The sequence below is a fragment of the Miniopterus natalensis genome, chromosome 1, assembly GCF_054644295.1.
Source record: "Miniopterus natalensis isolate mMinNat1 chromosome 1, mMinNat1.hap1, whole genome shotgun sequence".
NCBI classification, from domain to species: domain Eukaryota; kingdom Metazoa; phylum Chordata; class Mammalia; order Chiroptera; family Miniopteridae; genus Miniopterus; species Miniopterus natalensis.
The window spans coordinates 1,340,391-1,366,423 of record NC_142081.1 but is presented as its reverse complement, the minus strand read 5'-3'; the positions used below and the strand labels follow the sequence as shown (position 1 = coordinate 1,366,423).

General features: G+C 66.0%; 1 protein-coding gene across 1 annotated transcript; it reads right to left on the bottom strand.

Annotated features, from left to right (window-relative positions):
• Positions 1–2,442: 2,442 nt before the first annotated feature.
• JAG2 (jagged canonical Notch ligand 2) lies at positions 2,443–26,033 on the bottom strand. Its single transcript, XM_087817866.1, has 26 exons — positions 25,966–26,033; positions 25,421–25,762; positions 17,576–17,633; positions 15,970–16,221; positions 15,758–15,818; positions 12,323–12,453; positions 12,092–12,211; positions 11,781–11,894; positions 11,390–11,503; positions 11,128–11,241; positions 10,999–11,045; positions 10,713–10,883; positions 9,722–9,872; positions 9,481–9,633; positions 9,295–9,408; positions 8,951–9,064; positions 8,765–8,878; positions 8,499–8,615; positions 8,010–8,037; positions 7,841–7,926; positions 7,282–7,395; positions 7,060–7,175; positions 6,342–6,590; positions 5,764–5,895; positions 3,925–4,081; positions 2,443–3,841 (listed from the first exon to the last, which is right to left on the bottom strand). The coding sequence occupies exons 1-26, from the start codon at positions 26,029–26,031 to the stop codon at positions 3,381–3,383; spliced, it is 3,696 nt and encodes a 1,231-aa protein (XP_087673992.1). The 5' UTR covers positions 26,032–26,033; the 3' UTR covers positions 2,443–3,380.

Genomic DNA, 26,033 nt, shown 5'->3' with positions numbered 1-26,033 from the left:
GGGGGCGCGCAGGAGGCAGCCGGTCAGTGACTCTCATCATTGATGTCTCTCTCTCTCTCTCTCTCACCCTTCCTCCCTCCAAAATCAATAAAAACTTTTTTTAAAAATTAAAAATCTCAACAAAAGGGTACGAGAGACAAACACGGAACTCTCTCCCCACTGCAGCAGACTTTCCACACAGCACTGCCCCTGCCAGCGCAGCCCAGCTGCCCCCAGACCTTCCAGACTCCTCCACTCCTGACACGGCACCCCGGGGGTGGGCCGCCCCCCAAGAACACCTGCGCACGGGTGGGCCAGCAGCAACAGCTAAGGATGCCGGCCTTGGCCTGCAGCCTCGGCGGGACCCCCGAGCCAGAGCCATGGGGCCAAGCCTCCCCCAGATCCCTGACCACAAGAAACTGACATGATGGAGATTGGTGGTTTTTAGTCGCCCCGTTTGGGGTAACTGGTGACACAGCAGCAGACAGCGCTGCTCGTGCCAACGAGAAGCCCAAGGACGTGTTAGCGGGGGAAGCTTGCCGCGTAACAACCATCCCCAAGCCTCAGTGCTCACACACAGAAAGCCGATGTCCTGCTCACACTGAAGGGCACTGTGGGTCCCGGCAGCTCCCCGGCCGGCTCAGTGGCCCAGTTCCCATTGGCGGTGGCTCCGCTCAGCACGTGCCTGCGAGGCCGCCTCGGGGAGCCAGAGCCAGTGCAGAACTGCGCCCCGCTTGTCCGTCAAGGCTTCGCCCAGGGCGACACGGTGACTTAGGGCAGGTGGGGAGGTGACTGGAAACGCCCTGAGCCCCAGTAACGCCCACCATACCGCCCACTTTTTCCCTTTACAGGTTCAGCTCATCTCCCGGAGTCTTTGTGAAGCTGCTTCTTTTTCAGTTGCTCGCATGTGTCTTTGATGATCAGCTCTGCGGCCACTTCTGCATCTGTCCCACAGGGAGGCACTGGGGGTCCTGACCAGTCCCTCTGGCTCCCAGGCCCCGAGTGCTGCTGTCAGCTCTGTCTGGCTGTGGGGGCTGGGGTGGGGGATCCTGGGGTCCAAAGCCTGTAGGAGGGGAAGACCCAGCCGCCCCACCCGGTCGGGGGTGAGGGCGAGACCACGGAGACGCAGGAAGGACTGAGGATGTGGGCACCCTGTCACTGGGCCACAATTGATTCTCCCAAGCCCGGTACAGACGTGAGCGAGAGGCCACCTGCAAGGCCGCAGGGGGCAGGAGGCGCTTGGCAGGACACAGCCCACCACCCACCTGCCCAGTGAGTGTCCCTCCCACAGGGCGGAACCCCCCCCTGGCCCGCAGGGGTTAATGGCCCTGGCCGCCCAAGGGACATGCTAGGAATCTCTTCCCTGCCCCCTGGGGCCGTTTCTTCGGAGACCAGGCAGGCAGTGCTGTCTCCAAGCAGGGGCAGCAGGTGCCGTCCCCGGGGCCAGACAAACGCCCCGGTGGTGGTGCAGGCGCGAGGCAAAGGTCCCAGACACTGCTCAGCGCCCGGGGCAGGCCACCTGCCAGGACACTGGGTCAGCCTGGCGGCCCAGGCGCCCCCGATAAGGGCAAGAGCCCTGCTCCAACCAGGCAGGGCGGGTGTGGGGGAGGGAGAGGCAGGCGTCTCCAGGCGTGTGCAGGGCGCTGGCTCCGCCCCTGCCGTGGAGCCTGCGGGGACTGTGGCGGGGCCCGGCCTCACGGTGGTGGAGGTGCTGGCGGGCGGGCACGAGATCACGCCCGACACAGCATGCGCCCTACCCGACGCCGCTCGCACGGCATCTAGAGAACCCGTGAGGACGTCAGCGGCTTGAGGACGGACATCAGAGGGACCTGCAGCAACGTGCAAGTTGCAAACCAGCTCGCAGCTCGCGCCCAGGAGCAGGCTGGGTTTCCTTTTTCTCATAGGTTGTGCTCTTGGCCTTGTTCCTTGACTTAGTGACCACCTGCTACTCGTGGGAGACAGATGACTGGAGCACAAATGACGAGCTGCCGGTTGGCCTTTGACAGCAGCCGAGGCCACCACACCACGTCCAGTTAGCCAACCAGCAAGATGGGGCTTATGGCCTCGTGACTTCATGCTCTCAAGTTTGACCCGGTGCTTCTTAAACCCTTGACAGCTCTTCGTGGCTAAGCGACTTTAACTGTTTTATAAAGCTTTCTCCAGTTGTTAGGGGGAAGTGCAGCACCTCCCCTCCCGTTCCCGGGAGTGCTTCCCCGAAGCCTGTGTCAGCCACGTGGGCGCCAACGTGCCGGAGGCCCCGGCTGTCCACAGAGGCCCTGGGGTCGGCAGGACCATCCACACCTTACAGCCACCTCCGCCACGTAGCTGGACATGGTGCCCGCGCCCCAGCCTCCCTGCTCCTGGCTGTCCACGTGGAGACCCCCGCCCCTGCCCCAACTCCAGATAACAAAGGAGCAGCACCTGAAGAACAGGGAGGCCAAAACGTTTAAGTTATTAAATCAAATATACAGTGATTCATTTAATATGTACATATTTACAAAAATGCACTTTCACGAGGCGGGGCCGGGGGCCGGCAGGTGGGCAGTGTCCTGGTGCCCACAGCGAACGCTGACAGTTGCGAGGGGAGAGTCTGTGTGAAGGCACTTGTCACAAGCTTCAATGCTGCCACCGTCCCGGGGAGAACAGAGCAGTCAGGAAGGGCACTTCAGAAAGCACAGTTGAGAGATCTCTTAGAGCGTGTTCCGGGCAGGAGCAAGCGAGGACGGCGGACAGAAGGGGACTGACCCGGGAGCGGCGCGGAGCTGCCCATAGCCTCGGGCCGTGCCAACCACCACGGACCCCACCAATAACCACAGGTGCCACCAACAGCCACGGGCCACACTGTCAGCCACAGATGGTCCCACCAACAGCCACTGGGCCACACGACAGCCATGGGTGGTCCCACCAAACAGCCACAGGCCACGCTGTCGGCCCCAGGTGGTCCCATCAACAGCCATGGGCCACACTGAAGCCACGGGTCCCATAAACACCATGGGCCATGGGCCCCACAGGCTCTTTGGCCTGGAGCCACGGAGAACCCCAAGTGAGGAATAAAAGGGAAGATTCTGTAAACAGGGCACCACCTCTGGGAACAAACAGTTTGGTGAGAACACGACACCCTTTCCTGCCACACGGCGACCACAACGCATGGAAACGTTACAAAAATAGCAACTATCCAAGAATACTCCCTTGCTTTCCACCTGGCAATTATTGAATAATTTATACAAGGTTAAAGAAATGTAGAAAATAAACATTTGTTTTTGGTTTTTGGTGTTTTTTTTACACAAAATAAAGAAACTATGCACACAGCCTCAGCCTCCTGGTCGGCGGGTGGCGTGGCGCCCGGCAAGGGGTCCCGGGGTCCTGGCCCAGCTGGTGGCCCGGCCCTAGTCCTGGCCGGCTCAGTGTGCCTCATTGATGCTCCTGACCGCACGGTTGTCCACTTTGGGGCCCGAGGCCCAGCGGGCCGGCCTCCCTGGCGAGCACCCGGGCTCTTTGGTGAGTTTGTGTGAGAGGAACTTCTCCGCCTCCAGGGAGTCCTCCTCGCTGCGGCCGGGCTCCTCGTCTTCTTCGTCCTCCCCGCTGCTCCCGCGGCCTGCTGGCCCGGGCAGCGCCTCGCCCGCCCTGCGGGGCGGGGGCGTGAAGTTCTTACACTGGTAGATCACGTCCTTGTGGCCGCCCGGCCGCTCGATGGGGTTGCGGATGGGGTTGAGCGGGGCCCACTGGTTGTTGGCGCTCTCCTCCCGTGGCAGCCGGCTCCTCTCCCGCTCTTTCCTCCGCTTGCGGGTCCACCAGACGCAGACGGCCACACAGGCCAGACACAGCACGCTGAACACGCCACACAGCATGGGCACCAGGACACCTGGCAGGGGAGGGATTTCCAGCCCAGGCTCAGCCCGGCCCCCCTCGCCAGAGCCCGCACCGTCCCACCCGTCCCCCGCTCACCTGCGGAGGAGCCACCCATGACCACGGTCTCCACCTTGACCTCAGTGATGGCCAACAGCAGCGAACTGTTCCCCCGCTGGGTGAGGGCAGCCACGATGGCATGAGCCGTGCTCTGGATCAGGCTGCTGTCGGGCAGGTCCCACGCGGGGCTGAAGGACTGTGGCAGACGACAACGCTGAGAGGCGCCCGCCCGCCACGTCCTGGGCCTGCCCCCCTCCCGGCTGAGCCAGGACAGGGTGAATGCCGAGGCTCTGTGCCCCTGCACAGACCACGCAGGCCGCTGCGCTTGTGAGCGGAGCTGTACTGGACAAGGGCTGCTGGCTTGGGGGCCTGGGTCCCCAGGGCTCCTTGAGGGGAGGTCCCCCACTAGGCAGCTCACAGAGAGGTGGGTGTGGCTGACCCACCCTTTCCACTGACCCTAGACAGCCGTGCCTGCAGCCCCAAGAGCACCACAAGCCCAGTAATGCACCAAAAATGGAGCTGCCCCGGCTATGTCTCTGCCCATGTGGCCCTGCTGCCCCGACACTGGTAGCCAGCCAGCACCCTGAGACACGGTTCTCCCTCTTCCTCTCCCTGCACACCTCCAGCCACACCCCCACCCCCACCCCATGGTTACTGGTTTACACCTGATACCCCCGGGGCCCAGAGCAGAGCCCAACAATACCCCTCAGCGAAGGGTCCAGACAGAGCAGGGGGTCGACCGAGTCCCAGAGATGGCCTGAGCCCATGGGGACTCTTCCTGCTACAGACACTGGGGAACACGGCCCAGGAAGGACAGGGGGCCCATGAGGACGAGGCTGCAGACAGGGCTTCACCACCCACAACCCCACCTGCCCTGTCCCCTTGAGCAGGCCCTGGCCTGGGCACCAGGCACCCCAGCCACAACCCACCCCTCAGATTTGGCCCCACCATTCCCAAAGTCCCAGATGAGGACTCCCACCCTCCACGGCCCCAACCCTCGGCCTGCATTCCCTGGTCCCTGCCCTCGAGGGGCCCTCCAATCATACGCCATTGCAGTCCATGCCAGGGCCCCCCAGCAGCTCTCTTTCCCCTTCTGGGTGTTACCTCTGGGTGCTGCTGCTGTCACTGGGCCCTCCCATTGCCCCAGGGACACCGGCCCACAGCCCCACCTCTACAGCTTCAGACACCAGACGCCGAAGGGGAACAAGCCAAGTCCAGGGGCCCAGTCACCATCCTGCCCACACTGCGCCTGAAACCCTCCAGCCAGCGCCTGCCTGGCCAGGTGACTGGCTGGCCCAGCTCCTCCATCCCCTGGCACCTCCACCCACCCCTCCTCCACATCACGTGGATCTCCACGGGCCTGTTCCAGGCCTTTCATTTCAGCAAGAAGGACCAGTGACCCCCCCTTGTCCAGATCCCTTGAGAAGCAGACCCCATCAATTGCTGATTACCATCTCCCTGGGCCCCTGGCCACTCCCCCAGCCCATTCTGTCCTCTCGGACATGCACACACCTCCCCCCGGCCCCTCCAACCTCTGCTGCCCCGGCTGCTGGCCCAGCCCTGGCCAGTCTCTGACCTGGCTGAATGCACTGCCCGATGAGCTGTGCCCTGGACTCCCAGCCTTGTTCCGCTGCCTCTCTTCTCACCCTGGGCACGTCAGCATCCTCTCCCCAGGCCCTGCCGGGCTCCACCAGCCGCAGGCGAGGGCACCCACAGCTCCACCCACACAACCACAATGGGGTAGACTCCTGAGTCTGAATCACTGTCTCAAGTACCTGGGGACCGCCCTGGCCTGGGCCCTGCACCCCCAGCACCTCCCAGAAGCACATACAGAGGACGACCCCGGACAGGATGGCCACCTGCCCACCCTGCACTCACCATGGCCACCTCCACAGCACTGGCCTCCGGGGACGGCCGGTCACAGAGCAGCACCAGGAGACGGTCCCGGGCCACTGCCCTCGTGGCCGGCAGGGCACGGATCCCAGAGCAGATGGCGCCCACGGTGGTGCCCTGGGCAGAGAGGGGCAGCAAGTGAGCAGGCCTGCCTGTTCCCCAGCTGCCACTGAAGGCCTGTGGCAGGACACGCCCGCTGCCCACCTGGGGACAGAGTAGGGAGCTGGTTTCCCACACTAGGCCTGCGCCCCTACCCAGGACACAGTCCGCCACCAGGGTCGGATCCTGCCCTTCTGGCAGAGGCAGCCCCACCTGCAGGCCCAAGGAGGTGGGGCCTCACCCGGTCTGAGGTCCCCACAGGGCGCACTGGGCTCGAAGCCCCCTCTCACCTGGCCCCACAAGGCCAGGCTCCCTGAGCGGCACAACAGCCTCCCTAACCCCACAAGGGCTGAGCCACAGCCGGCGTGGAGGGCAGCTGGGAGCAGTCCCTGACGTGTGAGTGGCCCCGAGAAGTGTCTGGGCCCTGCAAACACTCGGGGTGTGCACCTGCCAGGATGGCTCACCTGGGGCACCTGGTCGTGGTTGAACCACAGTGTGAGGCGCGCGCAATTGTTGTCCAGGTGGCCGGAGCGCGGCAGGCACGGGGTGCTGGGCAGCAGGGGCTCCTCAGGGCCACACTCCCCCCAGGCTGCGCAGGGTGGCTGCAGGCACTGTCCTGGGGCCTTCTCCCCACACTGCTGACCAGGCGGGCATTGGGCACTCAGGGTGTCGGGCTGGCTGGCCAGCAGGCAAGGCTTCCTCCCGCACCATACCTGGGCCGGGCACGCAAAGGGACAAACACGGGCACACGCAGACAAGGACCCGCAGACACCACACGGGAAGACAGACAGGGTCGGAGTCAGCAAGTCCCAGGGCCATGCTCACCCTACCACCCAGGGCTCCTGGGCTGAACCTAGCACCGGAAAGGACCCTACCAGAGCAGGGGCACCCCCGGGGGAGGCGACCAGCAGCACAAAGGCCTTGGGCATCTGGAGCCAGAGTAGGGCTAAGACTCAGTTTCCCCAGCTAGTGAGGAGGGACCTGGTTGTGTCAGTGGGTCCTTCTTGCTGGATGCCCAGCAGAGGTAGGCGAACTTAGTTCATCTTCCCCCAATACCCCGGCAGCAGCTCACAGGGTATCAGGGTCGTAGGCAAAAGACAGGGCCCCCTTGGGCACCAGGACGTCAGACCCAGGCAGGGCAGGGCTGGTCAGGGAGGCTCTTGGGCAGGGGATCCCTGGCACCTTGCTGCAGTCCCGGCGGCCATCCAGGCAGTGGCAGCTATTACAGTCCTCCACCCAGGAGCTCCCATGCGGGAAGGGCACGCCCTGTGACCAGCAGGATCTCCCGAACACGATCACTGTGGGGACAGAAAGTGGGGGTCAGCAGTGGGCACTGAGCTCTGAAGGTCAGGTCTTGCCATTGCCCCTGCCTGGGTGAGGGCCCACCCAATGCTCCCCACCTACCCTCCTGGCAGCGCGGGCCGGCCCGGCCTGGCGGGCAGCTGCAGCGGTATCCGTTGATTTCGTCCACGCATGTGGCCCCGTAAGCACAGGGTGAGGACTGGCACTCGTCAATGTCTGCAGAGAAGTGGCCAGGCTCAGCAGGAGGCCAATGCCCACACACAGAGCCCAGGAGCTGGCACGGAGCAGGAGGGACTCGTGCCAGTCAGAGGATCAGTCCCAGGTCAGCACGGCCTCCAGCTGCCCCATGGGGTCTCTGAGCTAGGCCTGGCACTGGCACTGGCACCAGCCCATCCTCTGCCATCCACTCCTGGAGCACAGTGGGCAAGGCCTCTGGGGGACAGACACCTCAGCCCAACTAGGGTCTATCCCCTCACCGAGCAGCCCCAGAGCCAAGGGGTGCTATTGGCAGGGCACAGACAAGTGGGGAAACTGAAGCTTGGAGTGAGGCAGGAGGTGGCTATGTCCACACCGCCCTTCAGAGTACGTGGACTTTCATGGGCCCCCACTCCAGACACCTGGGCCCACAGCCCTGCCCGCCCCGCCACCCAAGGCGCCTCACTGATGCGGCAGTCGGGACCCGCAAAGCCGGGCGCACACTCGCAGCGGAACCAGTTGACGCCATCCACACAGATGCCGCCGTTGTAGCTGTGGGGAGAAGGCAGGTGTCAAGGAGGCCCCCAGGGCAAGAGAAGCACCCCAGCCTGCCGGCCCCCAAGGCTGCCACTCACCATGGCAAAGGGTTGCAGTCGTTGGTGTCTGCATTTGAGAGAAGAGACAGGGAGGTCGGCAAGGCATCCACTACCCAGAGCCCCTCCGTGTTGGGTGCGGCAGCCTTGGACACAGCCGCCGCCAAGACCTCACTGGAAGGCTGGGGGTTAGGGGCAGGGGTGGCTCAAGGGGAGGGGGCCCTGGGCAGTCCCAGAGGGACTGGTTACAGAGGATGCCTGTAGTTGGAGCGAGCAGCAAGGTGGCAGGGGCGGGAGCCTGGCCGCAGGATGAACAGGGGGCAGGAGGTCAGTGGAGACCAGGACACATGGGGAGGGGGACCAGGCTGCAGATCCGGGGGTAAGGGGTCAAGGGTAGCACAGCAGGTCTTGGGGTACAACTGTGCTTTGGTGGACAGGTGCAATGGGCATGTCCAGGGGCAGGCCGGGGGAGCCCTCACCTCACAGTGCCCGACCCCCACCTCCCTCCGACGCCCCGACCCTGGAGCTCACTGTGTGTGCAGGTGCGGCCCTCCCAGCCGTCTCGGCAGATACAGGAGAAGGAATCCCCGCTGCCCACGCAGGTGCCCCCGTTCATGCAGGGGTTGGGCAGGCAGCTGTTGTTCTTGGCTGTGAGGGGCACAGAGGAGGAAGGGGGCCCGTTCGGCTGGCCGTGGACAGAGAAGTGGCTACGCCATGCCCCCACCCAGCCAGCGGCACAGCGAGCAGGGACGGGGCAGGCACGCCCGCACTCCGGGCGGCACCCAGGGCCTCCTCACCAATGTTGCAGGTGCTGCCACTCCAGCCGGGGGGGCAGGCACAGCGGAAAGCGTCCCCGCTGTCATAGCAGGTGCCGCCGTTGCTGCAGGTGTAGGCGTCGCACTGGAACTCGCCTGCGGGCACACGGCCGCTCAGGGGGCGCCTCAGGGGGGGGGGGCAGCGGGGCGGGGCAGGTGGGCACTCACGCGAGTGGCAGGTCTTGCCCTTCCAGCCGTCGTCACATGCACAGTAGAAGTCGTTGACCAGGTCGTAGCAGCGGCCGCGGCTGTGGCAGGGATCGGGAAGGCAGTCGTTGGGATCTGGGGGCGAGGGCGCCGGTCAACAGGGGGTCACCGGCATTCAGGGGGGGCTTCCCGGGGGCAGAGGCACCGGAGCTGAGCCGGAGAGACAGAGAGGGGCGGGGAAGGATGCCAGCGGCCGAGCAGGGGCCAGGCCTGAGGTACTGGTGGGGGCCCCCAGGTGAGTGGTATGCCTGGCACATGGCAGCGGTGGCCGGAGAGCAGTGGGGGAGCCCGGCAGGCCCACTCACTAGTGTCGCAGAGCTCGCCCTCCCAGCCGCTGGGGCAGAAGCAGCGGAAGGAGTCCACCTCGTCGATGCAGGTGCCCCCGTTGCGGCAGGGCTGGCCCAGGCAGTCGTCGATGTCTGCAGGAGGCAGGCGTGAGCAGGGTCCAGGATGGTCGGCCCCCTCCCGGCCCCTGGTCCACGACCACTCACTCTCATGGCAGTAGGTGCCCGTGAAGCCGCTGTCGCAGACACAGGAGAAATTGCCACCGGGTTGGCTGATGCAGTGTCCATGGGGGCCGCACACACTGGAGGGGACCGCACCAGCCACTCTGGGTCCCGCCTCGAACCCGCAGCCATCGATCACTGCAGCAAACAGGAAGAGGTCAGCCTGTCCCTTCCCCACATCTGCAGGCCCCGCCCCACCGCCCCACCTCTGCAGGCCCTGCCCCACCTCTGCAGGCCCCGCTGGGGCAAGGCTCCCTGGGCACGGAGCAGTTCTTGCCACCCATGTCGTCAGGGCATGCGCAGTAATAGTCGCCTTCCAGGTTGTAGCAGCGGGCACCGTTCTGGCAGGGGCTGGGCTCACAGAAGTCAATGTCCACCTGTCAGGCGGGGGCATCATGAGGGCCCAGCTTCTCCTGGTGGTACTGGGAGACCAGCCAGTCACTGTGTCCACCTGAGAAATCCCCGAGGCGCAGGCCCTACTTGGCCTGGACACCTGGGCCGCCAAAGCCAGAGCCTGAGGACCTCCCACCAGAGACTGTCCAGACCGCTCAGCTGGGCGGAAACACCTGCCTGCGCTGCCCCTCCCGCCACCCCACTCCACCGCGGCAGCTTCCTCTCCTCCCCAGGCCACATCCGGCCTTCAGCCCTCCTCTGGCAGGAAGGCCAGCTCCTGACCCTCTTCCACAGGCCACGCGCCTTGAGCCCAGTCTGTGGGTCCTCCCCAGACGTAGCACCCGCAGGCTCCCTGGCTCCAGGCGGGACCGCTACCACGGGCTCCAGGAAGCCTGCTGGCCAGGAGCCCGACCTGTGCGCCCCTACAGCCCCACTACTCTCTCCTGCAAAGGCCAAGGCAGGTCAGACGGGGCGGGAGTGAGCCACCCGCCCAGAGAACATCGCCTGTCCCTACCCGGGACCCACGCATGGCACGTGCAGCCCCTCACACTCTCAGGCACCCCCTCCCCACCCTAGGGCGCCTCTTGCAGGCTGCCCACATGCTCCACCCCATCACAGCCACTTGCCTCCAGTCCGTGCGGTGTGGACAGGGCACGTGCCAGGGCTTGTCATGCCAAGCAGGGACCCTTTGACCTCCCCCCACCCTCTGCCCAGCCAGGCACCTGGACTTTAGGGCCTGGGTCTCGGTCTAGGCCTGGTCACTCGGGTGGCTCCCAGGGCAACAGCTGGGGCGGAGAAGGGCAGGGCATCCCCCGCAGACTCACCTCGCAGAGCGGCCCAGAGAAGCCCCGGGGGCAGTGGCAGCGGAAGCCGTCCACCAGGTCCTCACAGAAGCCACCCCGGCAGGGGCTGCTGGCGCACTCGTCCAGCTGGCGCTCGCAGTGCCGGCCCCCGAAGCCCCGCGGGCACACGCACTGGTAGCCGTTCACCAGGTCCTGGGATGGGGGGTGACGCGGGGCGGGGTGAGCCTCCCGCGGCAGCCCCGGCAGGCACCTCCCGCCCCACACCTCCCACGCGCGTGCAGGGACAGGGCGGCTGGCCACACCTTACCTTGCAGGTGCCACCATGCTGACACTGCCCTCGACAGTCGTCGATGTCTGGGGGACAGAGGGGTGGGGTCACGGGCAGGGCCCGGGGCTTCCCGGCCCCGCCCACCTGCGGCCTGCCACCCATACTGACTGATATGGCAGTTGAGGCCCTTCCAGCCAGGGAGGCAATCACAGTAATAGCCACCAATCAGGTTTTTGCAAGAAAAAGCGTTAAGGCACGGCTTCCCGTCACACTCATTGGCGTCTGTGAACAAGACAAGAGGGCGCCATGGGGCCCGGCCCCACCTGCCCCTGCACCAGGCACCCGGCACCCGCAGCCAGAGCAGCGCCAGCAGCAGCAGCCGAACGCGCAGCCCGCAGTCCATGCACGGACGCAGCCCACGGACCCTTACCCAGCCTGCAGGTGGCCCCCACCCACTGCTTGGGGCAGATGCACTCGAAGCCGTCCACCTGGTCCACACAGGTGCCCCCTGCTGCGCACGGGTTGGAGGCACACTCATCGATGTCTGCAGAGGGACAGAGGGACCAGCGTGGTACGTGGGGGGTGTAGGGGGGAAGGCCTGTGGGGACCTGGATCCCCTGGGGAAGGGAGCGGCCCCGTGTGGAGAGAAGGGCCACAAGTCTGGGCCTTCCTGTCACTCCTCTCCTGGGCGCTAAGGCCATAGCCACACGTGTGGACTTGACAACAGCGGCTCCATCCCCAGCGAACCAGCCCACCCTCACCCTCCAGACCCTTCAGGTGCTGGGGTGGAACCCCCCTAACACACCCAAGTGGGCTCTTACCCATCGCGCAGGTGGGCCCGCTCCAGCCGGATGGGCAGCGGCACTCGAAGCCAGAGGGCACCTCGTGGCAAGAGCCCCCGTTGGCGCACGGGTTGGAGGTGCAGGCGTGCTCCGCTGCATTGGGAGCCAGAGGTGGCAGTGGGTGGGCGTGGTGGCCCAGGCCCCCACCTTTCCAGAGAGCTCCCCCCAAGCCCCCAAGGCCCCAAGGCAGGGGTAAGGGGGTGTCCGGGGCACAAAGAGGCCCGAGAGAGGGGGCCCAGCCGGGGTCCTGAGAACCAGCACAGCGCCAGGCCGAGGCCGCCCCGACGTACCCCGCTCGCAGTTCTTGCCCGAGTAGCCCGTGGGGCAGACACAGTGATACTGGTCGGGCTCGGCGTTGACGCATGTTCCCCCATTGGTGCAGGGGTGGTGGCTGCCACAGTAGTTCAGGTCTGCGGACAAGGGTGAGGTGCTCAGGGAGAGGCCCACCGCTTGCCCTCCACCTTCCCCGAGGTGTCCGAGCCCCAGGCCTGGCTGCCCGCTGGCCCTCCACCCACCGCTACCTTTGTTGCACAGCAGGCCGCCCCAGTTGGTCTCGCAGTTGCACTGCCAGGGCTCCACACAGCTGCCATGCACGCAGCCGGGGTACGGCACGCACTCGTCGCAGAATCTCCCCTGCCAGCCGTAGCTGCACCTGGGGGAGTCCAAGGGGCACGGGGCCCGGTGGGCGGGGTGGACCCTAGGAGCTGTGGCTGCTGCCAGGGTGACGTAAGGACGCAGGGGGTCACGTGGGCCACGGCCGGGGCTGGAATCCTGGGCCTTTGAACTGGAGCAGGCCCGGGGCCAGGCAGGGGTTACAGCCGGCCAGCTGCCCCCTCTGCCACAGGCACTTCCAGCCACTGGCCCAGGACAGTGGGCAGCAGCTGTCCAGTCACTCCTCCCTGAGCTATTCTGGGACTTACCCCTGAGCGGGGCCCCAAGAGCAGGCGCCGGGGAAGGGAAGCCCTACAGGGACCCCATGAATGGGAGCGCCAGCTCAGACGCACCAGGCGCTGCCAGGGCCTCGCGGCTCTGGTTCTGGGCAGGCCGGCGGGACGTCAGGAGAGGCTCCTGGCCCGGCCCCAGCTTTGTGACTTTGGCACAGCTCTCAACCTCACCTGAAACTCAAGGGCAGTAACTTCTCTCTCCCAACAAAGCCCCATCCAGGGCCCATCTCACAGGTGGGGATACCGAGGTCCACAGGCCACGCCAGGGGCCAGACTCAGAGCAATGTCTGACCCAGGAAGAATCATCTGCTCCCTGGCAAATGGCCTGGAGAGACCTCTTGACCCCAAGGCCACGACCCCAGGCCCGGCCCTGCCCATGCTGTGGGCCACATCCCCTCCTGGAAGTCCTGCAGGAGGAGGGCAGGCGGCCAGGTCAGGGAAGGCACCCCAGCTTCACTTGGGCAGTGGCTGCCCCGCCAAGGGCCCAGCACTCAGTCTGACTACGGACACTGCTGTCAGGTGACAGAGCCTGTCATCCTGCAGCAGACACCCCAAGGCCCTCCAGGCCCTGAACAGGACCCCAGGGGCCCCCTCCCAGAACATAAAGGTCCTGGGGGAAGGGAGGGACATCCAGGCTTGTCACTTCCACACCGGCACCGCCGTGTGAATTTATTTTTGTACAAGGAAGGAGCCACGGCCCTTCCTGGGCTGCCCCTGAGCCCCGCAGCCATCCAGCGGGGACACTGGCCTGCCCAGTGGGCACAAGGACGGAAAGCTGAGGCTGGCGAGAAGGGGCTCCACCATCCACACCGCGTGCCCAGAGGGGTCCATGTGGGTGTGGGCCGTGCACCCCCACTCGAACCCACCAGGTGACGCGGGGGACCAGGCTTGGGCGGGTCCCAAGGGCGTGCTAAGCCCTGGGTGGGGCAGCCCTCGGCAGGCCCCCACCTCCCCAGCTTCCCTGGCCGAGGGCTCCAGGAGCCAGGGGAGGAGGCGGCAGGAAGGCAGGGCCATCTCCGCAGCATCCGGTGGGGGGGGTGTCCTGTGCTGAAACCTGAGCCCTGAGCCACCGCAGCAGCTGGGCCTCACCCACAGGGCTGGAGAGGGCGGTGGGGGCTCACCTACCCCCACGCACGGCCCTCAGGCCTCTGTCCCCAGGAGGCCCGCCCCTCAGCTTCCTGCACAGCCCACGCCCGCAGGGGGAGGGTGGGGCAGAGACCAGCTCCCCTCCACCCTCCGCCCACACAGCCCCTTGGTCGGGGCAGCCACCCAGGGCCACGGCTGTGCCCGGCAAAGGCGGCAAGGGCGCAGGGGCCAAGCCAGGGTGCGCAGGCCTGGGACCCGGCCCCCGCGTGCTCACGCCCAGTCCTGGGGCCCAGAGAACCCAGGCTCCAGCCATCACACCAGTCAGCAGGCAGGCCTCCTCCCTGGATAGCCAGCCAGCCAGCCAGCCTCACGCCTACCTCGCCCACCCAGGACATGCCCCCTCTCCTCGGCCCGGCCCCCCACTGGGTGCCCTCTCACCCCTGTTCTGTGCCTGTTGGACGTGTCTGGAATCCAGCAGGGTGAGGGGCTGGGTGGGTGAAGCCCCAGCCCCTGCCCTTCCCTGGGGCCAAAGCCACCACAGGACAAGCAGAGACGTCACCACCCCGCCCTTCCTGGCTCCCAAACCTGCCCTCCCGTCCAAACTCATTCCTGTGTCACCCGGAGGAAGTTGCTTAACATCTCTGTGCTTAGTGTCCTTGTCTGAAAAATGCACATGGGAGCAAACCCACCCCCACAGAGAGGTCCTGGGATGAGTAAGACCCCAGGACGGGGCAGAGCGCTTCATGGCCCTGCCACATGTTCACCTCTGCCAACTTGCAGCCCCCTCCCAAGGGCAGAGAGCATCCACCTGGCCTCAGCCCCGTCTCCCAGGCCACCCCTGAGCACCCCCAGCACCCACCCTTGCTCCCACACGGGAAGTGCCCTGATCTAAGCATACGGCCTGGGGCCCCTGGGAGCTGCCCTACCTCCTGCTTCTCTGCACCACAAACTGCCCACCCACCGCTCCCCTTGCACCCCTTCCCCCACACTGGGGCCCCTCCTGCCATTCTCCCCATGAAGATCTCCACTGTCTGCACCTGGCTGCCAGGTCCCCTGCTCTACTTGCCTTTACCAGCACGAGGCCCAGATTGGTTCCCTGCCTCCTCTCCATCTGCCCCCAGCCCAAGGCTAAACACCACCTGTATGTCACAGGTGCCCTGGGCGGCTTGGGCCAGGGCCGTCCCCATAAACCCCTCTGCTCTGGAGACATCGCCTGGGGCAGGGCAGGGTTACCCTGCTTGTTCCTCCCTCGGCCACCCCGCCTCATCCACAGCAGCTCCCACGTTCAGTGGCCGAGGCTGAAAGACTTGGGGTCCTCCTTGACCTCCCACTCTTTCTCGCCCCAACATCAAATCCATTCCAGGATGTCCACCTCTCCACCGCCTGCTGGGTCATCGCCCTCCACCCCCACCCCTGCAGCTGCCCCCCTACTGGGCTGTCGTCCCCTACAGTGGCTGCCCTGGTCCTTCCATCCCCAGACCCAGCTCTAAACCCTCCGGGGGCCCCTCCTCCCCGCTGGGTCCCACCTCATGCTTGCTGGCCTCTCCCTGCTCCCCACTCATGAGCTTGAGCCCCCATGCTCTCTGCTTCTCCCGCGCTGTGGGCACCGCCCTCAGGTGGCTGTTGGTCTCCAGGCCTGCATTCCTCGGACACAACTGTCCTGGCCACATTATGGGGAATGGACCTGGTCGCCCTTCTGAGTCCCTGCCACGCTGTCCTTGGGCTGTCCCACACCCCAGGCTCTGAGGACACGAGTCTCCCCCGCACTGATTATAAACTGCCCAGGAGCAGGGCCCAGGTCCCCAATGCCCAGCTCAGCACCTCGCGCGCAGCAGGCACCCGCCACCCTCTGCTGAGGCGGTGGCGTGTGTGACCAGCTGTTTTCCAGTCTGGACAAGAGGACAAAGGGGCAGGTACGGCACTCACCTGCACTCCCCAGGCACAGCGCACCCCCCGTGGAGCAGGTTGCAGCCTTGTTTACACACAGCTGCAACAGAAAGGGACAGAGAGCCCCTGCAGCCAGCGATGCAGCCAGCGATGCGGGCCACCCACCAGCCCCGTCGCCCGGCCGGCCCGTGGCAGGCCCCAGGCGGCAGCCTCAGGGGGCGGTCCCAGCTGTCCCTGCCGGTCCCCCGCACCTTCCTTGCACTCCTTGCCCATCCAGCCGTCCATGCAGGCCTTGTTGCCGTACTGATCGCAGGTGTGGTGGCCGAAAAAGTCGTTGCGTGGCCGGCAGAACTTGTTGCAGGTGGGGCTGTAGTAGTTCTCCGCACAGCGCACGCGGATCTGCAGCTCCAAGTGCGCCACGTGGCCACTGAAGTGCAGGCTCTTCCAGCGGTCCTCGGGGTTGATCATGCCCGCATGCGACACCCGCTCGATCAGCAGCTCCTCTTGGGGAGGCAGCAGAGTCAGCCGGGAGCGGCCACCCCGTCCCACCCAGGATGTGGGATGCAGCACCGGCCCAGGAAACCAACCCAGGCCCAGCGGAGGCAGCAGAGCAGGACCCCAGGGACACTGGCCAGGCCACCGCAGGAAGCTCAAGGCCCAGACAAGGCTCCTGCGCCACACCCCAAAGGCACATGGGGCCAGGGAGGTGGGGCACCCTCGCCTGTGCCCCACAGCTGATGGCTGCCCCTATGCCAGCGCCCCCCCTCTGCAGATGTGCGCCCCTGACCAGTATAGGGAGATCGCTCGGGCTCAGCCACTGCCCATCTTAAAAGGCCTTCTCTTGGGCCCAGCAACCCCACAGCTGGGCCTCACCTCAAATCAACCCACTGCATGGGGAGGAGGGGGCAGGAGGCAACCAGGGGCACGCAGGGACCCTGAAACCATTCCCTACACTTCTGAACAGTTTGGGATTTTCAAGAGTAAAAGGCTCAGGAATCCCACACACCCCAAACTCCCTCCTCTGTCCCCACAGGCCTCTCCCAGGAGGACCCCGCATCTCACCGAGCCCATCCTTGCTGAAGTGCCCACCTACTCATCCCACTGCCCCCTCCTCCCGGGAACATTCCAGTCCTGGGCGACCCATCCCATACCCACCGGGTCTCCCCCAGTATCGTCCCCTGCGGGACCTGGGCTCAAAGCCTCCATGGCTTGACCCCTGCCTGGCTGATCTCATCACTTCCCCTCTGCCATGCAGGCCCTGTGCTGCTCCCTAAACACATCGGGCTCACTCTGGCTTTCGGGCCTTTGCACATGGGGCTGCTACTGTCCGTAGTGCTCCTCCCAAACCCTATTCATCCATGGGAAACCTCTCTGCCCTCCCACCTAGGGCCCTGCAAACCCCAAGCACAGGCCGGCCAGCCAGCAGGGGAGACTCAAGGAGAATGCCAGCCAGCCCCATGTTCCAGGACAGACAGGCAAAGAGGGGGCCAGGGAGCCAGAGAGAGCCTCCCAGTGGTGCCCCACTCCACTATGCCACTGACATGGCCCCCAAAACACACCCTCCAGGAGCACACAGATGAAGCTGAGATGGGGGAGGATGACAGTGTGTACACAGCTCTGCGAATCACAAATGTGGCAGAGCTCCCTGGCAGCCAGGGTGAAAAGGGACACACTGCACAAAATCCTCAGGGTAGAAGCAGCTTTCCTGGCATTTGGGCGGCTGTCCCCAGCCGGCAGAGGACAAGGAACCTGGCCACATGCATCTCTGTAGCTGAGAGAGGTCAGCCTCCTGGTGCCCTGAGGGAAGCCTTGTAGGCAGTGGCCGGCCACAACCCACCCAGGCCAGGGCTGACTCACCATCCGGGGTGGTGTGGTTGTCCCAGTCCCAGGCCTCCACAATGAGGGTGAAGGAGCGCTACGGACACAGGGAGCGGACAGTCAGGGACCTGAGGCCCCCACCTGCCTGCTGCTGCACAAATGGGGACCTCCCCTGCCCAACCCTAGCCCTGAGACCCAATTCTGCCCTCTGGATCTGTCAGAGCTCCCCACCCATCGAGGACCCCCTCCCAGTGTCCTCACTGTACCCTCCCTCCCCCAACCCCTTGGCTTCAAGGACCACATCTCAGCAGACCTCCAGACCACCCACCCCAGGTCAGTCAGGCTCAGGGGCCTAGGAGCCTGGCTCCCTGGGCCAACGGCCCCGACCTGGGGAGACTGAGTGCCCAGGTTAAGCAGCAGGGCGAGCCGTGTGCTGGAGCGGCCTGGGATTCGAGGATGCTGAGCAGGAGCGTTGGTCAGGAAAGATGAGACCCTGCAGCAGGTCTGCCCGAGAGGGACAACACTGCGGTCTCCCCGGTGTCTCTCTGCCAGGCTCCCGGGCATGGCAGAGTGGAGGGCACACCCACAGGCCCCTGACAAGCCCTGGCTCTGGAACTGCAGCCCCCTCAGGACGGGACAGGGACACAATGAAGGGCACACAGCCCACGACCTGCCTCACCCTGAGACGGAAAGCGGCAGCGAGTGGCCCTGGCTGCACAGGCGGGGAAACAGGCCCAGGGACCCCTGGTGCAGCCTCAGCCTTGTCACCTTTGTCACCGTCTCCACCTGCTCCCTGGACCATCTGGCCCTTGAGCCCCAGGCTATGTGATGGGGTGACGCCCCTGAGCAACCCCAGGACCTGCCCCCTCTGCAAGGGTGACCAGAGCCAGTGGGCAGCCCTTGTCACTCCCAGGCACAAGCCTCCAGGAGGGTGAGATTTGGACACCCTGCCAGGGACCCTCTGTGGTCCCCTGTCCATACCCGTCAGCCCCCTCTTTCACTCAGCCACGAAGACCCTGGTTCCACCCAGGCTGCGGCCCACAGGACAAGGCCACCTCTGGGGCCACAGGCCACCCAAGGTGACCCTGCAGTATAGAGGCCCGACTGTTCCCCGTCCTCGGTCACCCCACCGTCCAGTCCCTGCAGCCTGGCTGTGCTGGGAACCACAATGCCTCACTGCCAAGGGCTAAGGGCCCCCACCCAGGCTGTTCCCACCACCCCAGCAGCCTTCTGCCGACACCCAGACCCAAGCCTGCCAGTCCTCCCTGGGCACAACCCAGCTCCCACCCTACCCTGCCCCACGCCCTACATGGTGCCTGCCACAGCCAACCATACCTACTGCCTCTGGACACCCTTTGGGGAACCTCTCCTCACCCCACAAAGAGACACTTGCCCTCCCTTGGCCTCCCTCCCTTCATTCACACGGCTGCTCCTGCCCTGAGCAATCACCCCCAGCACCTGCCTCCAAGACACCCAGAAGGTCCACAGGACCTCACACCCACCAGCCGCCACCCTGGGGCCTGCACCCACCCAAGAGCACGGGCTGAATCGGAGAGCCCTCCTCTAACCTTTAGAACCCTTCCTCCCCACCATGGGGCAGTCACCAGACTCTCAGTACCACCTCTTGAATCCCCCTTAAACCCATTTCCCTCCAACCCCCTCCGCCCTCCGCCAGGCCGGCAGGCCTGAGCCCAACCTGCCCATCTCCTCCAAGGGCTGCCTGCAGCCACTAAGGCCTGCACCCCCATCCACAGGAACCCCACAGACCCCCCCAGGGTCTGTCTGTACCTCCCCGACATACAAGATTCCCTTGGAGTCGCCCGCTCCTGCCCTCCTCACAGCCAGCCCAGCACGCCCACCCTGTCGCCAGCCCTTCACACACAGAGCACCCGTCCTTGCACGGGATGCTGCCCTCAGGCTGGCCTTCCCCTGGCCATCCCACTCCTGGTGATGGCTGGAGCCCCAGCGTCCTCCCAGGCTTCAATTCTTTTGTTCGTTCATTCGGTCATTCACTCATTCATTTGTTCCTTCCCTCATCGACCCTGCAGAAGGCCCGGCTCTGCACTGGGACCACCACCTCTGCCCCGGTGGACGGATGAGCCAGTGGGGCTCCAGGACGGGGAGCTGTTCTAAGGGGTGTCAGGGCAAGGCTCACAGAGGGTTCGGCTGGGACTGAGGCTTCAGAGAGCAAAGGAGGGAGCTCCCTGCACAGGACTGCACGGTGGGGGGGGGCTGACAGCAGGGACATGGGGACAAGGTATCGGTCAGACAACCAGGGCCACAATGCCACGCCCAACTTTGGCGCCAAGGCTGAGCACAGTGAGTGGATGGGCGGGGGGGGGGAGTCGTATCTGAGTGAGGCCTGCGACCACTCGTGCGTGGGAAGAGATGGGGAGCCAGGGCAGGTGGGCCTGTGACCACCACTACAGGTCAACCCCCCAGCAGGTCAGGAAGGCCCAGGCTGCCCACCCCACAGGGCGGCGGGCTACCTCCCCGCACCCGGGCACCGGTGAGCAGGGAGCTCCTCCTGGCTCCCAGGAAACCCCACGCCACCCGCTCAGGTAGAATTACCGCCACCTTCTTGGAGCCCAGGGCTCTGGTTACCTTCTCCCGCAGGGACGTGTGCCCGCCCGCCCGCCTGCCTACAAGGGCCCCACCGCCCGCCACCTGGGTTCCCTACACCTGCATGGCAGGAAGTCATCCAGAGAGAACCTGAGCCTCCCTCAGTGCTGGGCCCCAGCCACCTCTCCTCCCCTGGGCTGGCCTCCAGGACTCAGTTTCCCCTCTGCAAATGGCAACCTGTCATCCCAGTGCTCCTGCCTCCTGGGCCGCAGGTAGGCAGGGTTATCAACCCCCCAGCCCTGCAGAGCAGGAGTCAATGGGCCTGGGCAGGGCCTCAGAGGGGCTGGGGTGGGGCAGGTTCCCTAGCAAGCAGGCAAAAGGACCCTGGTCCCTCCTCCCAGGCCTTGGGAGGCCCACCAGCCAGCTGGCCTTAGTCCCCAAAGGCCTGGCTACAGCTCCTCCTGCGAGCCTGCCCTCACTCACCTGTGCTGCACAGACAGAGCCCCCCAACCCCCCAACTATCCACTGCCTCCTCCCAGACCCTGACCCCAAGGCCAGGTCCAAACCCTTCATCTGACCCTTAGACAAGGTGACAAGGCAGCACCCCAACGGAGTGGAAATGGCACAGGACACACACGGGACCAGGTGTACCATACTCTACGGCTCAGGGCACCCCGTAGCCTGGTGCCCCACCGCACAGCTCAGGGCACCTCACAGGCCAGGAAGGCCCAGCTCAGCCCCCAGCCCTGGCCCATGGCTCCAGCCTGGCTTTCCCGCACCATCCCAATCAGCCATCCGGCCCCCCACGGAGCAAGCCTGGTGTCTGCCGGTGCCAGGAGCTCTAAACACAGATACATTTCCTGAAACCCGAGCTTTGGAGAGGCCTGGGCCTCTGCCGCCATTGTCACCAGAGGCGGGGGGGAGGGGCCGCCTCCCCCAAGGCGGTGGGCCCCAGGGAGGTGGCAGGAGGAATGGACCACAGGCCCACTCCACACAACCACCCGGACGCCCACACTCCAGAGACCAGCTGCGGCTGTGCAGCGAGGGCGCCACCCACCCCACCCCACCCTCAGGCCCCTTGCTATGAAGAGGGCCGGCAGCCAAGGGTCTCCCAGCACCTCAGCACATGGGCCTTGTGAGGCTGCTGCCGCAGAGCCTAGACGGGGCTGGTCCTAGTCGCACCGGCTCGCCTGAGATCTGAGAGATGAGGGCCCAGCTCTCCTGGGATCTAAGAGACGAGCGCCTGGCTCTCTGGGATCTGAGGATGGGAACCCAGTTCACCTGGGACCTTGAGGATGGAGACCCCAGCTCACTTGGGGTTTGGGGGATGGGGACCCTGCTCACCTAGGATCTAAGAGATAAAGACCTAGCTCACCTGGGATTTCAAGATGGGGACCTCGGCTCACCTGGGATCTGGGGATGAGAACCTTGGCTTACCTAGGACCTAAGAGATGGAGACCTGGCTCACCTGAGATCTTGGAGATGGGGGCCCAGCTCACCTGGGATCAGGGGATGGGGACCCTGCTCACCTAGGATCTGAGAGATGGGGACCTTGCTCACCTAGGATCTGATAGATGGGGACCTTGATCACCTAGGATCTGAGAGATGGGGACCTTGCTCACCTAGGATCTGAGAGATGGGGACCTTGCTCACCTGGGATCTGAGAGATGGGGACCTGAGCTCACCTGGGATCTTGGAGATGGGGGCCCAGCTCATCTGGGATCAGGGGATGGGGACCCTGCTCGCCTGGGATCTGAGAGATGAGGATTTAACTACCTGAAGTCTGGGGATGGGGACCCTGGCTTAGACGTGGGAATTAGAGATGCTTATCTCCCCATCACCTTCCACCTCAGGCCCCGGCCTGGCTCCCCAAAGAACCCTCTCATTGGCCCAACCTGCCCCCATCCTGACACCACAGAGCCTGAGGTGGTCCCTGAGAGCCACAATCCCTTCCACAAAGCTCCTGCCTCAAACGCTGCAGGATGTCTTCCCTGCCAGCTACAGCTGGCTCCCCAACCCTCAAGGCGGAGGGACAAAACCCTCGGGCCATTTCCAAGCCCTCCCAGTGGCCCCACTTTGCCAAGCCCCACCCAAGCAGGACTCCTGGGGGAAGGTGTAGGAAGGAAGCAGGGGGCCCGGGGTGCACACAGGCCCCAGGAAGGGAGTAAGGTGGGTGAGAAGGGAGCCCCCAGCTCCTTGGGCGGCAGGGAGCACAGGGAGGGTGATGCTTTTACCACCAGGAGCAGCACAGGTGGCCTAGGCACAGACCTCAGCCTGGCCCACCCTGGGCCGGGGACTCATGCAGCTACCAAGCCTCTGTGATAACTGGATGCAACGGGGCAGGGCCCCGTGCCCACATCCCACTAGACCCACCCCCCCTTTGGGGCACATGGCTCTGACAGGCCAAAATCCCCCTGCACACACGCACACACCCTGAACGCACCATAGCTCCCTAGGGACTGGGGCCTTCTGCTAGGCAGCCAGTGGGGGAGGGGAGGAGACCGGGCAGGCAGGGAACCGGGCTGGGGGCCCAGAAACTGCTGTGGCCCAGGATCTCAGGATGGCTGCGCTGTCAGAAATGCGGTCAGCCCCATGCCCACCTGTAACACATGAGCGGCCTGTGTCCACCTCAGCTGTCCCCATGACTCGTTTTGCCCTCCACAAGCAACCACATGCAGCCACACAGAGGTAGGAAGGCGCAGCCTCCAGCTGGGCAGCAAGCAGCCCCTCTCATTCCCTGGGGATAGGGGCCTGGCCGCCACACTGGCCTCCATCAGCCAGCTCCTCTGCGCCCACCACCCATCCGGCCCCTCCGAGCCCTCCATCGGCCACCTGCCAGACCCAGAGAGAGCACGTGCGCACACAACCTCCACCCTGCCAGCTGTAGGCCAGGCTCCAGGGGCAACGGATGTCCCTGAACGCCGGGGAGGCCAGTGAGGAGGAGAAGGGGCATCTGTTGGGGTGGGGTCAGGAGAGCAGGGACAGTTCCCACATTCAGGCTGCCTCCACCTCCCCACATCCAAAACCCTGGCCAGGCCCTCTCCAGAAGCTGAGCCTGACAGCCTCAAACTGCAGGCACAGCCAGCAAAGACGTATCCGCCCAACTGCCAGCCTGGGGGGCCAGCAGAGGCCAGGCAGAGGTGGTCAGGGCTGGCCCAGGGTCACTCGAGGGGATGGAGGAGTGCAGAGCCAGGCTAGCTACCTGTCCTCCTGCCTCCAGGGCCCCGGGGGTGGCTCCCTGGACTGCTGCTTGGAGGCCGTTTTACCTCCAGCCCACCCAAGGCCCTCCTCATGTTCCTACCCCCGGGAGCCTAAGAGTCCAACCTGGCCCTGGGCAGGAGCCCCACTATCCTCCCAACCGAAGCCCCTGAGGCTGGGCCCAGTCCCTTCTTGGCCCCCAGAGCGCCCGGGCAGAATCTCACTTTCTCCAGTCCTAGCGAAGCCCTGGGTTCCAAACATGCCCCAGCTCCCAGGACAGAGCGGGACCTGCAGCAAGCTGAGGCAGCGTGGCCACGGAGCGGCTGCAGCCCAGCGGAAATACCAGGGCGCTGGCATCACACCAGCACGAGCGTGGCATCGCAGCCTCACCGCCGCTGGGAGGGGGAGACAGAAGCTGCCCCCAAACACCCACTACCCCATGGCCCTGGTCCCCCACCTGGGGCTGGGCCACTTGGCCCCTCCTGGGACATCTGAGGGAACTAGCTGCAAGCAGGAAGAAGAGGGGAGCTGCCCGAGACCCAGTGCCCAGAATCCAGGGCTCCCAGGGAGGCGAGGGCCTGCCCCATCCCGTCCCACGCCTGGCCGGCCAGTGGGCCCGAGAGCCACGAGGGACACGTGTTGGCCCGCCACATTCCTCCAAGGCCTCCCTGCCCCCACACCACGGCTGCCAACTCGAGCAGAAAACACATCCTCAGGTAGCGATTCGAAGCCGCCCTGGCTGGGCCCCAACTGCAGATGACAGGCTGCGGCCCTGCTCAGACCTGCCTGCTGCACTGATGTGGGGGCGAGGGGGCGGGCTTATCGGAACTGCCCCAGGCCCTCCCAGGCCTGCCCCTGCCTTTCCCATCTCAGGGACACGTTCCCCTCAGAGGCCCTGGGGTCAAGGAAGACCCCAGAAGCCAGTCAGGCTCAAAGGGGCAGGGCTGTGGCCAGGAGGGGCCAGGGAGAGCCTCCCTACCAGGTGGGCCGTCAGAAAGGGGTGAAGATGAGGCAGCGGGCGGGGCCCCCATTTTCAACTTAGAAAAAAATGCGAAGCACAGGACTCCCGCAGCACAGGTACTACTGACCCAACCGTGGCCGCCTGGCCTCAGCTGCCAGTCTCTCCACCGAGGCACCAGGTGGACACATTCCTGGTGCCTCCAGCCAGCAGGTCCAGCTGGAAGTCCTCGGTTAGGAGACTGGGCCCCTCAGACACAGCCTGGCCCCTGCTCCAGCGACTCCCGGCTCCCAGGCCCTCCCCAGCCGCTCCTGGCCCCGCACACCGGGGTCCTGCCGCACAGGGTGCTCTGCATTCCTGCCCCACCCAGTTCCAGGGCTGCAGCGCAGAGGCCCTGGTTCAGAAACACACCCCTGGAGGCCTTGGATGACCACTAACACCCCCTCGGACAGCCCCCTGCCCCAGCCCTCGTCCCCCCAGCACACCCAGGCCGGGGGGAGGGGGCGCCAGCCTGACTACCCAAACCTGAGCCCCCTCAAAACAGAACAAAATTAAAAACCCACCGACAGACGGTGCACAGATTCACCGCACCAACACCCCCGTTTGTTCCCCGGAGGAGTAAAGGGGGGTCCTGGGCCAGCAGCAGGGGCTGCAGCCAACACTCACGAATTAAGCCCTCCTCGGCCCAGCCCCCCACCCCATCCCCACCCCATCCCGGGGCATCCAGGAAACTGCAGGGCGAGCGCAGGCTGGCCGCGGGCCCAGGGCGGCTCCGCCGGGGCCTGCCCCATACCAGCCCCAGCACGCGCGGCGCACATGCCTCCGCGGCCGCCGGGGCCCAGGGCGCCCCGCCGCGCGTCCCCACCCAGACAGGCACGCGCAGGGCGACGCAGGCACACGCCCCGGGCCGCGGAGCGCGCGGGCCCCGCCGCCCCGCCCCCGCCGCGACCCCCGCGCGCCCCTGCGGCGGGGCGCGGACCCGGCCCCGCGGAGCACGCGCCCGGGGTCCGCCCGCCGCGCGCGGCGCCCCCTGCCGGGCCCGCCCCGGCCGGGTGCGCGCAGCCGCACGCGGGGCCCGGGCCGCAGGTGCGGGAGGGTCCTCGGGCGGGGCGGGGGCCGCGATGCCCAGGGAGGGGAGAGCGGGGCCGGGGTGGGGGTGCACGTACCGGCCAGGCGAACTGGAAGGGAATGACGACGAGGCCCGGGTCCTGCTCGCCGCCGGCCCGCGCCCGCGCCCGCGCCCGGTCCCCCGCGGGCGGCAGGTAGAAGGAGTTGCCTCCCAGCACGGGCGTGGCGCCGTGGCCGTAGCTGCAGGGCCCCGTGGGCGTCACCTTGGCCTGGTACTCCTTGAGGCACACGCGCACGTACGTGTCGCACTCGTCGCGGCCGCAGCCCCCCGCGGGCGTCGTCCGGCCGTCGCCGTCACAGCAGGCGCCGTTCAGCAGCTCCCCGTTCGCGTTCCGCAGCGCGCTCAGCCGCAGCTCGAAATAGCCCAAGGGCCGCGCCGCCTAAAAATAAGGCAGAGGGAGGGCGCAGGGAGGCGCGGGCCGGGGTCGGCGGGCCGGGCGCCCCGCCCCCACCGCCGCCGAGCCCCCGCCGCGCCCCCGCCGCGGCGCGCAGCCCCGAGGGCTCCCGAGCGGCGGCGCCCGCAGGCGGTGCCGCCCGGCCCCGAGGGACGGTCCCGTGCGCCCCGTCCGCGCCCCCCGCTCACCTGCACGCAGAGCGCCAGCAGCAGCAGCAGCCGCCGGGGCAGGCGCCCCCGGCCCCGCTCCCGCATCG